At 42.7% G+C, this 15795-nt stretch overlaps 1 protein-coding gene across 12 annotated transcripts in view; it reads left to right on the top strand.

Moving 5' to 3' along the window:
- LOC105491009 (transmembrane protein 266) overlaps positions 1–15795 on the top strand; it is a 150943-nt gene that overhangs the window by 64904 nt on the left and 70244 nt on the right. For 10 of the 12 annotated variants that reach the window (XM_011757074.2, XM_011757076.3, XM_071100897.1 and 7 more), the window contains one exon: positions 14024–14157. In XM_011757074.2, coding sequence (XP_011755376.1) covers positions 14120–14157 — 38 coding nt within the window. In that variant the 5' untranslated portion in view covers positions 14024–14119. Of the gene's footprint in view, positions 1–474; positions 673–14023; positions 14158–15795 lie in introns of those variants that run through there. The other 2 variants (XM_071100899.1, XM_071100898.1) reach the window with 2 other exon arrangements.

Below are 15795 nucleotides of genomic sequence, written 5' to 3'. Positions count from 1 at the left end.
GGCCAAAACAAACCTTTAACAGGTGGCTGAAGCAAGGAAGGAGATTGTGCCTGCCAGCCTGAGGAATCATTAGTTAATCATTAGTTACAGAAGTTTACAGCTCTCAAAACTCTCCTTGGTAGTCTTTCACTATTCTCACTTCTTTGATGTAAATGTCTATCTATGCATCTGTCTCTACCACTAGCCCATGAGTTTTTGAGTGCTGTGATCATGTCTCATTTATCTTGATAACCTCAATGTTTAGCATAGTTCCTGGAACACAGAAGGTGCTAATAAATGACTGAAGAATAAATTGAGAAACAAACCAAAAAGCCCTTTATTTAGATCATGAGTCTGTGGGTCAGTGATTTAGGCTAGGCACAGCTGGGTGGTTCTTCTGGTCTTGGCTGAGCCTCTCTCACACACACCTGGAGGGCAGCAGTTGGCTGGCCTTAGTTGGGGTGATTGGGGCAATGACCATGCTCCAGCAGGCCAGCGTGGGTATATGCTATCATGATGATGGGAAAGGTGCAAGAGAGGGCAGGCCCAATCATGTGAGAGCTTTCATGTTTTCTTACAATCTACTTGGACAAAGCAAGGAGATTTGCTTGGTCAACCAAATGTCCAAGGCCAGCCATCGGGTAAAAGGGAAATGAAAAATTACATGACAAACGGGGCATTGATACAATGCAGGTAAAAAATGGGATCTATTTTTTTTACAGTCTTACCATATGTAGTATGAAAAGTGTTGAAGAAAGAGGACTTTTTCCCTCCATTTACCAAAGAATAGTTACTTGCCTGGTGCCATGTAGTAGTCAATGGCAAAGTTAATTATATCTGGGTTCCTAACATATTTTAGTTAATAGCATGTAAAGCAAAAGATTCATTTGGAAATTTGCAAAGTGTTTGAAACGTGGCATTTATACTTACAATTTGCTTGATTGAGGGGAGGGTTAGAGATACTGGGGCAGCCACTGCAGCCCTAGCTCATTGGTGGTGGTTCTCAAAATCATAGATATTTGAGTTCCCCAGAAACTGCAGAATTCTGGAGGGAAAATGACAATAGGCTGGGGCTGAGGATTGCTTGCTAGGTGGCGTTCTTTTCAGCCTAGCCCAGCCAGGGGCGAGAAGCCAGTGGATCCTTTGTCTCAGTGGGGTCACTTACAGAAGTGTTTGTTAGGGAAGCTCAAAAGTGGAAAAAAGATATTGCGGGGAAGGGAAGAATTATGATAATTGTCCTTTTGGCTTTCTTAAAAGAGTAACTGAGGCCGGGCGCGGTGGCTCACGCCTGTAATCCCAGCACTTTGGGAGGCTGAGGGGGGAGCGGATCACCTGAGGTTGGGGGTTCGAGATCAGCCTGACCAACATGGAGAAACCCCATCTCTACTAAAAACACAAAATTAGCCAGGCGTGGTGGTGCATTCCTGTAATCCCAGCTACTCGGGAGGCTGAGGCAGGAGAATCGCTTGAACCTGGGAGGCAGAGGTTGCAGTGAGCTGAGATTGTGCCATTGCACTCCAGCCTGGGCAACAAGAGCAAAACTCTGTCTCAAAAAGATAATAATAATAATAATAATAATAACTGAGTAATGATGGATGATTTGATTTTGCGTAATCTTGTTTTGTGTTTCCCATGCTGCATGAGACCATTACTAATTGATAGACTACGTCACTAAGTAAGTGAAAAAGAGGAAACCATAGAAAGTTAAAGGGGTCCACGAGAGACCTTGGCTCACCTAGAGATGAAAGCCACTGTGGGCTCTCTGCCCATTCATTTAGCAGATTTGCAGCTAATAATTTTGCAATAGTCTGGAGATTGGAGTGGGAGAATGCTCAGGTGTGTTTGATTTTCTTCATTTTAGCTCCTTGTTAATGGAGTAAAATATTAGGCGGTCAAGGTAACAACAAGGATGACCAGCATCTGTTGTACAGAAACCTTTCTCATCAAGCACAAGAAATACAACCTTCTCCTCCTGGGGGTGTGGAACATGATGTCCATGAAACATGCCAGAGCTCAGTGGCTTCTCCCTAGGAGCAGCTTCTAAAGCAGCCTTTATGATGTCAGAACTGAACCTCACGTGCATGCAATGCTATCTCCACGTAAAAGAACCCCAAGGTTTTGTGAGAGCACATGCTGCCAGCCACTCACCAACATTTGGCCAGTCTTGTTTAGAGACTCAGAAAGCTTATCTCAGCTGAGCCTCAGAACCACATCAGAAGTGTCCAAACCTGGTCTGGCATACAATTAGTTACCTATGCCATAGTCCCTCCGTGCTTCTTCCTTGCTAAGAAAACCGAGATTATGTTTATGGAAACAATATGCCTATCCCCAAGGGATGAACCTTTTTTTTTTTTTTTCTGAGACGAAGTCTTGCTCTGTTGCCCAGGCTGGAGTGCAGTGGCGTGATCTTGGCTCACTGCCACTGCAACCTCCGCCTTCTGGTTTCAAGCGAGTCTCCTGTCTCAGCCTCCCAAGTAGCTGGGATTACAGATGCAGGCCATCATGCCTAATTTTTGTATTTTTAGTAGAGAGGGGTTTCACCATGTCGGCTAGGCTGGTCTCAAACTCCTAACCTCAGATGATCTGCCCACCTCAGTGTCCCAAAGTGCTGGAATTACAGGCGTGAGCCACTGTGTCCAGCCCCAAGGGATGAATCTTGACTGAACTAGGCTCATATAGCACCCCTAACCCCCTTGGCCAGCTGTCTATTGGCCCAGGCTCCTTTGCAGCCCTGTCCTAGCTCTGCCCAGGGAGACATCAGGAAATGTGTCTGGAGAGCTTAGAAAGATGCCTCCTGAATAAAAGATCAAAGCCTTGTAAGGAGAAAGCCTTTGATTCTTTCTTCTTGTTTGGGAGTGGGTGTGAGGATGTGCAAGCTGGAGCTGCAGCAGCCATTCTGCAACCACAGGGAAACAAGCATAAGAAATCCATTACATACAAGATAGGGGCATGGAAGGATGAGAAGAGCTTGGGTTCTCTGTACACTGAAAACTAGAAAACATTTTTGAAAGAAATTGTAGCATGCACAAATAAGTAGAACGATATCCTATGTTCATAGATTGGAATAATTCATATTATTGAAATGTCCATACTGCCCAAAGCAATCTATAGGTTCAATAGAATTCCTATCAAAATTCCAACAGTGAGTTGGGTACAGTGTCTTGAACCTGTAATCCAAGCTATTTGGGAGTCTTAGGCAGGAGAATTGCTTGAGCCCAGGGGTTCCAGACCAGCCTAGGCAACATAGCAAGACCCCCAACTCTAAAAAAAAATTCAAAATTATCCAAGCATAATAGTGCATGCCTGTTGTCCCAGCCCCTCTGAAGGCTGAGGTAGAAGGATCACTTGAGCCCAGGTGTTTCAGGCTACAGTGAGCTATGATTGTGCTGCTGTACTCCAGCCTTGATGATGGAGTGAGACTCTCTCTAAACAAACAAAAATTCCAATGGTGCTTTTCACAGAAAAAAAAATTCCTAAAATTTGTATGGAACCACAAAAGACCCCAGATAGCTAAAGCAATTTTGAGGAAGAAGAAAAAAAGCCAGAGGCATCACACTTTCTGATTTAAGCTATATTACAAAGCTATTGTAGTCAAAACCACATGGTCCTGGCATAAAAACAGGCTGACCAATGGAATAGAACAAAGAGCCCAGAAATAAACCCATGCCTTTGTAATCAACTAATTTTGCACCAAAGTGCCAAAAATACACGATGGGAAAAGGATAGTCTCTTTAATAGAAAAACTGGGAAAACTGGATATTCACATTAAAAAATTAAACTGAATGCTTATCTTGCACCATACATAAAAATCAAAACCCCTATAGGAAAACATATGGCGAAAGCTTCTTGATATTGGTCTCAGCAATGATATTTTGGAGCCAAAACCTCAGGCAACAAAAGCAAAAATAAACAAGCAGAAATGACATCAAATAAAAAGTTTCTGCACATCAAAGGAAACAACAAAATGAAAAGGCAACCTACAGAATGGGAGGAAATATGTTTTAGCAATATATCTGATAAGGAGTTATCAGATAAGGAGTTAAAATCCAATAGATATAAGAAACCCATACAACTCAATATATAATATATAAGGAACCCATACAACTCAATATATAATATATAAGGAACCCATACAACTCAATATATAATATATAAGGAACCCATACAACTCAATATATAATATATAAGGAACCCATACAACTCAGTATATAATATAGAAGGAACCCATACAACTCAATATATAATATATGAGGAACCCATACAACTCAGTATATAATATAGAAGGAACCCATACAACTCAGTATATAATATAGAAGGAACCCATACAACTCAGTATATAATATAGAAGGAACCCATACAACTCAGTATATAATATAGAAGGAACCCATACAACTCAGTATATAATATAGAAGGAACCCATACAACTCAGTATATAATATAGAAGGAACCCATACAACTCAGTATATAATATATGAGGAACCCATACAACTCAGTATATAATATATGAGGAACCCATACAACTCAGTATATAATATATGAGGAACCCATACAACTCAGTATATAATATATGAGGAACCCATACAACTCAGTATATAATATAGAAGGAACCCATACAACTCAGTATATAATATAGAAGGAACCCATACAACTCAGTATATAATATAGAAGGAACCCATACAACTCAGTATATAATATAGAAGGAACCCATACAACTCAATATATAATATAGAAGGAACCCATACAACTCAATATATAATACATAAGGAACCCATACAACTCAATAGCCCTGTTAAAAAAAAAAAAATGGGGCTGGGCATGGTGGCTCACGCCTGTAATCCCAGCACTCTGGGAGGCCCAGGTGGGCAGATCACCTGAGGTCGGGAGTTCAAGACCAGCCTGGCCAACATGGTGAAACCCTGTCTCTACTAAAAATACAAAAATTAACCAGTCCTGGTGGCGTGCGCCTGTAATCCCAGCTACCTGGGAGGCTGAGGCAGGAGAATTGCTGGAACCCAGGAGGCAGAGGCTGCAGTGAGCCGAGATCGCACCACTGCACTCCAGCCTGGGTGACAGAACCAGACTCCATCTAAAAAAAAAAAAAAAAGCGGGGGGTGGGGGCAGGTGGCAAAGGTCCTGAATAAATATTTCTCCAAAGGAGAAATGGCCAACAGGTTTATGAAAGGTGCTCAACATCACCAATCATCAGGGAAATGCAAATCCAAACCACAATGAGATATCACATCACACCTGTCAGGATGACTATTATAAAAAAGTCAAAAGAGTTGGCAAAGATGTGGAAAAAAGAGAACCTTGTATATTGTGGTAGGAATGTAAATTGGTACAGCCAGTGTGGAAAACAGTATGGATACTCCTCAAAAAACTCAAAATAGAACTACCATATGATCTAGGAATCCCACTGCTGAGTATATATTCAAAGGAAAGGAAATCACTATCTTGAAGAGATATCTGCACTCATGTTTATTGCAGCACTATTCACAGTATCCCAGATTTGGAAGCAACCTAAGTGTCCATCAACAGATGAATATGTGTGTGTGTGTGTGTGTGTATAGATATGTATGTGTATATATATGTGCATATATATATATATATAGTGGAATAGTATTCAGCCTTTAAAAGAGCTCAATAATTTTGCCACTTGCAACAAGATGGATGAACCTCGAGAATATTATGCTAAGTAAGCCAGTCACAGAAAGACACTGCACGATCTCACTTATATGTAGAACCTTTTTTTTTTTTTTTTTTTTGTGACGGAGTCTCACTCTGTCGCCCAGGCTGGAGTGCAGTGGCACGTTCTTGATTCACTGCAACCTTTGCCTCCCGAGTTCAAGCAATTCTCCTGCCTCAGCCTCCCGAGTAGCTAGGATTACAGGTGCCCACCACACCCGGCTAATTTTTGTATTTTTAGTACAGATGGGATTTCACCATGTTGGCTAGGCTGGTCTCGACCTCCTGATGTCAGGTAGTCCGACTTCCTCGGCCTTCCAAAGTGCTGGGATTATAGGCGTGAGCCACTGCACCCAGCCTATATGTAGAATCATTTTTTTTTTGTTTTTTTAAAGTTGAACTCGCCGGGCACGGTGGCTCACACCTGTAATCCCAGCAGTTTGGGAGGCTGAGGCGGGCAGATCACAAGGTCAGGAGATCAAGACCATCCTGGCTAACACAGTGAAACCCCGTCTCTACTAAAAATACAAAAAATTAGCCGGGCGCAGTGGCTGGCGCCTGTAGTCCCAGCTACTGGGGAGGCTGAGGCAGGAGAATGGCGTGAACCTGGAAGGTGGAGCTTGTAGTGAAGCGAGATCTGGCCACTGCACTCCAGCCTGGGCGACAGAGCGAGACTCCATCTCAAAAAAAAAAAAAGTTGAACTCATAGTAATAAGAGAGTAGAATGATAGTTACCGGGGGTTGCAGGGGTGGGTGGTGAGGGAGAAGAGGAGATATTGGTCAAAGGGTACAAATCTTCAGTTATAAAATGAATACATGCTGGAGACCTAAGGTATTAGGTTTGTGACTAATAATGGTTAATAATAACCACCAGAGTGACTAATAGTGGTCAATAACAACATATTTTATGCTTAAATTTGCTGAGAGGAAATCTCAAGTATTCTCATTACTACCAAACAAAAATAATTATATGATATGATCGATATGTTAATTACCTTGATTGTGGTAATCATTTCACAATGTATACATATATCAAAATGTTACAGTTTATGTCTTAAATATATACAATTTTATTTGTCAGTCATACCTCAGCTATGTGGGGGGGAAAAAAGAGCCTGGGTGCCACTTCTCCAGTTCTGGAATCATCTACCTCTAGTCCTTTTTATTTTATTTTATTTTTTAATTTAAGACAGTGCCGTGATCTGTTGCCCAGGCTGGAGTGCAGTGGCTCAATCATAGCTCACTGCAGCCTCAAACTCCTCGTCTCAAGTAGTTCTCCCACTTGAACCTCCAGAGCAGCCGACACTATAGGTGCAAGCCACCACACCTAGCTAATTTTTGTATTTTTAGTAGAGATGAGATTTACCATGTTGGCCAAGCTGGCCTCTAACTCCTGATCTCAAGTGATCCACCCACCTCGGCCTCCCAAAGTGCTGGGATAACAGGCATGAGCCACCACACCTGGCCTGAAGTCTTCACTGCCTAAGTCACTACCAGGTATTCTGTTGTTTGCAAACAAAAGTATTTCTAACTGATATACCCTATCTCTGGTTCTTCAGCTTGGTCAGCATAGCTTCTGCTAATTCCAACACAGTAGCTTTGCAACCAGTTAACTTCATCTGCAAAATAGGGATAAAAATAACTACCTTGAGCAAACTTTCTGATTCAGTAGATCAGAGTGTGGTCAGTGGGTCAGCAGATGAGTATCCTCTGGGAATTTGTTAGAAATGTACATTTTCGAACACTCCAGACATACTAAATTAGAAATTTCGTGGGCAGAGCCAGCAAGCTGGTTTTTAATAAGCCCTTCAGGTCATTATTCTGGTACATGAGAAGGTTTGAGAACCACTGATACAGAGGGTCAAGTGGAATGGTTGCATGTCAGAAACACCTGGGGAACTTAAACAGGGTCTCAAACTTCACCTGCAGAGTTCTGATTTAGCATTTCTGCAGTGCACCTATGAGTTTCTATTTCCCCAAAGATCCCCAGGTGATTCAGATTAAAACCAGGCATGAGAAACACTGAAATGGGTATGAAAGCAGGTCATGTGTGCCATGGGGCCGTCACTCAAGTAAGAGGTGATGAACAGACTTGGGGGTCTCTGGGACAGGTGAGTGGAATTCTGGCTTTTTTCAGGGGACTGACTACTTGATCTAAGTGGCCTTGTTCAGCCCTAAAATTCCAAGGATGTTAGCTTAGGAAGGTTGAACTTGGCAGATCTCACTGGAACACATATATGGGTAAATACATAGACTCATGACCAACAAGTGGAAGAGACTGGAATTTGACTAAATTCTTAAAAGCAGCCTTCCCACCCACCCAGTAAATCCAAAACAGGTTTTATTTTCTACTTTTACCAGGTTTATGAAACAGCAGGTTGGCACTTTGGATGTTCATTTTTAGAGTGCTAGACTATGCCTGCTTCATGCTAGGCTTGTGTTTTGAGGGTTATTTTGTTTGGGAAATATTATTTTTAAATAACAAACAGGCTTAGCATTCCCATCGTCATAGGGAATTTTGCCTTCTAAAATGTGCTGCTTGTTATGGATTAAAACCTCCAGCTGAAGCCACCTGCTCATTGTCCATCTAAATATGATTTTATCTTCTTTTCCTCCCTCAACTTTGCCCTTGTACTGTTGAGGCCAATCGTTTCTTACCCTCTCCCACATCTCCTTTCCAGGAAAGTGCTGCTGCTTTTTCAGGGAATCTGCTCCTTCACTCAGCCTCTGCTGAGTGAATGAATGAATCCCTGGAGCTGCTTAAACAACCATAAGCACCTTGTTGATCATTTTGGAAGATACCAAGATGCTAATTTATTATTTTGAGAACAAATGACAGGGAGAAAGTTAAGCATTTTCCTTCTTTCCTTATATAAACCTTACCTTAGGCTAATCAAATAACTGAGGAGGGAAAGTCTGTCTGAATAGAAGCTGACCGATGAAAAAAAGGACAATAAAATTAAAATATCACCATTTTGCAAACCTTAATGAATTAATTGATCTAGGAAGCAATTATCAATGGCTGTTAGTATCATAAAAAGAGGGACAAGAAGACAGTATGTGTCTCCTATTGAAGTTATGGTACCACCTATGAAATCTTGCAAAAAAAATTGAAGCTGAATCTGATTAAAGTCTATAAACTAATAAAAATTTATAGGAAATATAGGGGACAGAGGAACATGTTAGAAAAATGCTAAGGAGGCTGGGCGCAGTGGCTCATACCTGTAATCCCAGCACTTTGGGAGGCCGAGGCGGGCAGATCACCTGAGGTAGGGAGTTCGAGACTAGCCTGGCCAACATGGAGAAACCCCATCTCTACTACAAATAAAAATTAGCCGGGTGTTGTGGCGCCTGCCTGTAATCCCAGCTACCCGGGAGGCTGAGGCAGAAGAATAACTTGAACCTGGGAGGTGGAGGTTGCAGTGAGCTGAGATCACACAATTACACTCCAGCCTGGGCAACAAGAGCGAAACTTTGTCTCAAATAAAAAAGAAAAAAGAAAGAAAACTGCTAAGGAAATACAATCACCATAATCCAGTCTGTGGGAAACATTATGAGACAAATGACCCAGTTTTTCCAATTAATTGCAAGGGAAAAAATGAGGTAGAGGAAGGGGAAACCTGTAGATTTAATGAGACCCAAGAGTCATATTAATCATAATGTGTGGCCTGTTTGGCTCCTGATTCAACAAACCTTAAAAAAAATATACAGGACAAATGGGGGAAATGTGAACAATGTCCGGATGTTTAATAATATAAAGAAAATACTGGCCAGGCATGGTGACTCACTCCGGTAATCCTAGCACTTTGGGAGGCCAAGGCGGGAAGATTGCTTGAGCCTAGGAGTTCGAGACCAGCCTGGGCAACATACTGAGACCTCCTCTCTACAAAAAATACAAAAATTAGCCGGGTGTGGTGGCTTGTGCTTTTCAGCTACTCTGGAGGCTGATGTGGGGGGATCACTTTTAGCCCAGGAGTTCGAGGCTGTAGTGAGTTACCATTGTACCACTGCACTCCAGTCTGGGCAACAGAGTGAGACCCTGTCTCCAAAAAAAAAAAAAAAAAAAAAAAAAATGCCGGATGCAGTGGCTCACGCCTGTAATTCCAGCACTTTCGGAGGCCGAGGTGGTTGGATCACTTGAGGTCAGGAGTTTAAGACCAGCCTGGCCAACATGGCGAAACCCCGTCTCTACTAATAATATAAAAAAAATTAGCTGGGCATGGCGGCACACGCCTGTAATCCCAGCTACTTGGGAAGCTGAGGCACAAGAATTGCTTGACCCAGGAGGTAGGGGTTGCACTGAGCTGAGATTGTGCCAGCGCCCTCTAGCCTGGGTGACAGAGTGAAACTGTGTCTCCAAAAAAAAAAAAAAAGAAAAGAGAAAAGAAAATATTGTTGACTTGGGGATGATGATAGCTTTGTGATTATTTCTTTTATTTTTATTTTATTTTTTTTTTTTTTTGAGACGGAGTCTCGCTGTGTCGCCCAGGCTGGAATGCAGTGGCCGGATCTCAGCTCATTGCAAGCTCCGCCTCCCGGGTTTTTACGCCATTCTCCTGCCTCAGCCTCCCGAGTAGCTGGGACTACAGGCGCCCACCACCTCGCCCGGCTAGTTTTTTGTATTTTTTAGTAGAGACGGGGTTTCACCGTGTTAGCCAGGATGGTCTCGAACTCCTGACCTCGTGATCCGCCCGTCTCGGCCTCCCAAAGTGCTGGGATTACAGGCTTGAGCCACCGCGCCCGGCCTGATTATTTCTTTTAAAAGGAATCCTTCTCATCGTTACCCTTAGAACTACATATGCAATACAGGTGAATGAAATGGCATCTAGGACTTATTCCAAAGCAGTTGTGAGCAGTGGAGACAGGCAGGGATACAGAAAAAAGACTGCCTGTGAGCTCATAACATTGACGTTGGGTGGTGGGGAACTAGAGGTCCATGATACAATTCTCTACAATTGTATATATTTGAAATTTTCCTTCCTAAAAAGTTACATTTTTTTATTTATTTATTTATTTATTTATTTATTTATTGAGACCGAATCCCGCTCAGTCGCCCAGGCTGGAGTGCAGTGGCGCGATCTCAGCTCACTGCAAGCTCCGCCTCCCAGGTTTTTGCCGTTCTCCTGCCTCAGCCTCCCGAGTAGCTGGGACTACAGGCACCCGCCACCACGCCCAGCTAATTTTTTGTATTTTTAGTAGAGACAGGGTTTCACCGTGTTGGCCAGGATGGTCTCGATCTCCTGACCTCGTGATCCACCCACCTCAGCCTCCCAAAGTGCTAGGATTACAGGCATGAGCAACCGCACCCGGCCAAAAGTTAAATTAAAAAAAATTTTTTCAAAATCTGCATTTCTTTTTTGTATGTTTTATATTGGCTATATTAATGTGGTCATTAATGTTTATTATTTATAAATAAAGATTTGTGCATTTTTACTTGTTCTTCACTACTAGAAATGTGCAAAAAGTTTGGAGTTTTGTATTTTTTAAATTTGCCTGCCCAGAGAGACAGGAAGGTCCATGAAAGTAATGACCTTCCCATTATATTCCCCACAGGGCTAATACCTTGTGTAGCACGTAAAATACTAATCTGGGGCCAGGCATGGTGGCTCACGCCTGTAATCCCAGCACTTTGTGAGGCTGAGGTGGGTGGGTTACCTGAGGTCAGGAGTTCGAGACCAGCCTGGCCAACGTGGTGAAACCTAAAAATACAAAAATTAGCTGGGCATGGTGGCAGGCACCTGTAATCCCAGCTACTTGGGAGGCTGAGGCAGGAGAATTGCATGAACCCGGGAGGTGGAGGTTGCAGGGAGCTGAGATCACACCACTGCTCACTGCTCTCCAGCCTGGGTAACAAGAGCAAAACTCTGTCTCAAAAACAAAACAAAACCAAAAAACCTCATTTGGGAATACAGCTTGTTGTTAAAACACCATTCTGGAAAGAAGGATTGCTCATCTGGCTTCCCGTTTATGGATATCTCAATCCTGACTTCATTGTCAGTTGAGTTTAAATCTATGTGATCAGTCTTAGTACTCAGAAGACTTTATTAACTTGAGGTTTTATAAAGAGAACATAAAAAGATTGAGACTGATTAAATCTATGTTATGGAATTTTATAAGACTCAGTATAAAATGGATTTCATATCCCAAATACTATAGAAGACAGTTCTGTTTTTCATGCTTAGACCCTCCTTACTAAGAAATACTAAGGGAAGGTGAAGCTCTAAGTAAGATGTGGTTACAAAACATGTCCATTTCTCCTTGGTGTTGGCTCTGAGCGTTCGTCCCTTGCTTCCACTGCCCCACAAACATCTGGTGTGGATATGGTTGATGGCTTCCTCCTTGGAGGCCCTTCTGCTTTTAGAGAGCTCTCTATCTCTGCTAATTCCAATTGCTCTAAGTTCAGACTTCCCCAGGATTTCCTTAAGTTTCTTTAACTTGAGCACTCTCTTTTCTTAATTACACATTGCTTAAAGGAACTTCCTTGCTCCTTTAAGAACCTGGGTTCTGAGTTATTTTATCTGTGTATCTTCTGCTGGGCTGCCCTGTCTCCCAGAAGACTTCTAGATGGAACTGTCGCACTGGTTGATAGAAAAGTATATGCTGTTTACCAATCCATTTTTTTTTCTTTTTTTTTTGAGACGGAATCTCGCTCTGTCGCCCAGGCTGGAGTGCAGTGGCATGATCTCAGCTCACTACAAGCTCCGCCTCCCAGGTTCCTACAATTCTCTTGCCTCAGCCTCTCCAGTAGCTGGGACTACAGGCGTCCACCGCCACACCTGGCTAATTTTTTGTATTTTTAGTAGAGACGGGGTTTTACCGTGTTAGGCAGGATGGTCTCGATCTCCTGACCTTGTGATCACCCGCCTCGGCCTCCCAAAGTGCTGGGATTACAGACATGAGCCACCCACTGCACCTGGCCTACTCATCCAATTTTTAAGAGGAAATACTATATTCAGCCATCTAAATGTGTTGGAATATACTCAGGTTCAACAGACTATGCCCTTTTAATTTATTTAAAAAAAAAAATTATTATGGGCAGGGCACAGTGGCTCAGCCTGTAATCCCAGCACTTTGGGAGGCCAAGGTGGGCAGATCACTTGAGGTCAGGAGTATGAGAGCAGCCTGGCCAACATGGCAAAACCCTGTCTCTACTAAAAATACAAAAATTGCTGGGTGTGGTGGCACATGCCTGTAGTCCCAGCTACTTAGGAGGCTGAGGCATGAGAATCACTTTAACCCAGGAGGTGGAGGTTGCAGTGAGCCAAAATTGCACCACTCCAGCCTGGGAGACAGAGCAAGACTCTGTCTCTCAGATAATGATAATAATAATTATTATTATAACTGGCCAGACACAGTGGCTCACACCTGTAATCCCAGCACTTTGGGAGGCCGAGGTGGGCGGATCACCTGAGGTCAGTAATTCGAGAGCAGCCTGATCAACATGGAGAAACCCCGTTTCTACTAAAAATACAAAAAAAATTAGCTGGATGTGGTGGTGCATCCCTGTAACCTCAGTTACTTCTGGAGGCTGAGGCAGGAGAATCGCTTTAACCCAGAAGGCAAGGTTGCAGTGAGCCGATATCGCACCATTGCACTCCAGCCTAGGCAACAAGAGTGAAATTCCATCTCAAAAAAATAAATAAATAAAATAAATAAATAATAATAATGAAATCCAACACTTATATAGTACTTACTAAGTGTCAGGCACTATGCTAGTGTCTTACAGGCATGACCTCATGTAGTCAGTTCTGTTATTATCCCTATTTTTCAAGTGGGGAAACTGAGGATAGGGTGTAAGTAGCTCACTCCAGGTCACAGAGCTGGTAAGTAGGAGTGAGGCTCTGACTGTGGCAGCCCAGCTCCAGGGTCTATTCTTTCTGCTCTCGGAATGAGCTGAGAGGAGAAGAAGAGAAAAGCCTGCACGAAAAGACAGAACTACCGGAAGGGAAAGGGAAGTGGGAGAAAAAATACATGGAAAACATTTGAGATTTTTTAGACAAACCTTATTTTGAAGCCTCTCAAAGCTTCAGTATAAAGGGACACTGTTTGGGGGAGCACAGCCGTTTAGTGGGAAGAACTGTGGATAAGAAGTCAGAGAACCTGGGCACTAACCTGGCTCTTCTACCATCTCTGTGACACACAAAAGTCATTTTGTCACTCTGGCCTTGTTTCCTCATCTAAAAAAGAGAAATTATGCTTATTATTACCCTTCCATAGGGTAATTGTAAGAATCTATTCAACATTACTTTGAAGAAAAGTGCTAGATGGAAGAAAGTTCTAAGGACTCCCATTTTTAGATGAGCTTAGGAGGACTTTGGTTTGGCATCTGAAGGTAATAAGTTCCTATTTTTGTTTTCAGGGCACTATATTTGTATGTGTCTTGTAGAACCCACGCTTGGAAATGCTGACAGCAGGCTTCAGGACAGCTGAGCCCCACTAAACACCAAGAAAACCCATGGCTCTGGCTGCATCTTTCAACATGACCAATCCACAGTAAGTAATGCTGGGATCTGCTCTCTGGATCCAGAACTGTGGCTATAAATCTCCCAGAAGATGAAGATCTTCTAATTTAGGCAACCACTATGTACATTTCCTTTAGCAGGAGGCCACAGAAAATGGAGAAACCTTTCAAAAGCAAGACTCAAGACAAGATTAGGAAGCTCTGAAGGTGAATTAACAAAATGGGAATTGCAAGGAAATTTAGAAATCTAAGAGGGTTTCTAAAACCAGGCTTTATGAAACCTGGGGCAGAATTCTTAAGGGAGAATTGCTTTCAGTTCCCAAAACCTCAGATGCCATATGAACCAACCACTTAATTTTACCAAGCACCTGCAAGGTGGTCACTTATTTTGTGTTTTGCAAGTGGTTGGTATGAATACTAAGATGAAAACAGCACTCCTATTACACCGCACTGTCCTGGCCTATTTAGATACGGGCCTGACTGCTCTGTCATCTGGAGTATGAATCTGTTATCTATTGACACAGTAATGCTGTGTACAACCAACCATAGAACCTTAGTAGAATACAACAAAAAATGTTTATTGCTCACATGTCTGGGGTACTCAGCTAGACAGTTCCTCTGATCTTGGCTGGGATGACTTTTAAATGTGGGTCATAGCTGGCTGTCAGCTGATCTAGAGGAGGCTGGACTCTGCTCCATGTCTCTCATCCTCCAGTAGGCTAGGCTGCTCACCCTCCCATGGGTGATGTTGGAGGTACAAGAGCACAGGCGGAAATTCACAGAGCCTTTTCATGCCTCTGCTGGTGTCTAACTTGGCTCTTCTACCATCTAACATCCTGTTGGCAAAAACGAGTCACATGGCTGAATGCTGAATTAAGGGTTAGAAAAATACATTCTTTCTTTTGATGGAAAGAGCTGTGGAGTTATATGCCAAAGGGCATGGGCTCAAGGAGAGGTAACGAATGGAACCATTAATACATTTTGTCTACCCTACCATTCTTTGTATCTAAGGAAAGGGTATAGGCTAAATATAGCCTATACACTGTGGGACCTTCACTTCACCAGAAGAGGCCTTGTCTCTCTGCTGAGATGACCACCACATGGCCAGAGATGGTGCCAGGCCACTGTGACCACTGATGGGAGGGGAACGTGAGACAGAAATGTTGGAAAGGCAGAAATAGTTTGTTCGCACTTCTCAGAGCCATATCCTGTTAATTTCTCTCCATGAACACCTTATTAATCAGAAAGTTCTCTCTGTTTAGTTCAGCGATCCATAGTTTCCTTGAGTCGTCCAGAAGAAAAGAGGGAACAAATTCAACCCGGCATCTGCTTTTTGGGAAACATCTAGGGGAGCTGGGATTCCCCCCATACACACCCACGCTTTTATATAAATTGTTGAGAAACATTGAAACCTCATATTCTATGACTGTTTCGTTTAAAGATCTTGAGTCATTTTGTAAATGTCATGCAATGATGAGTACTATTATCTGTGCTTGACAAGTAGCAAAAAGCAAAGGTTTAAATAAGGCCTACAAATAAGAATCGGGCATTAGAAATTACTTGGTGAATTCAGGTGGTCTAGGCAGCCAGTCTGTGGCATTCAAATAAGAATCTCACTTTCCCCTTAATTATCGGATAATCCAAGCAAAAGAGAAGTAGGTAGATTAATC

The sequence above is a fragment of the Macaca nemestrina genome, chromosome 7 (genome assembly GCF_043159975.1).
Source record: "Macaca nemestrina isolate mMacNem1 chromosome 7, mMacNem.hap1, whole genome shotgun sequence".
In the NCBI taxonomy this organism is placed as follows: domain Eukaryota; kingdom Metazoa; phylum Chordata; class Mammalia; order Primates; family Cercopithecidae; genus Macaca; species Macaca nemestrina.
This window is presented reverse-complemented; position numbering and strand designations above follow the sequence as displayed.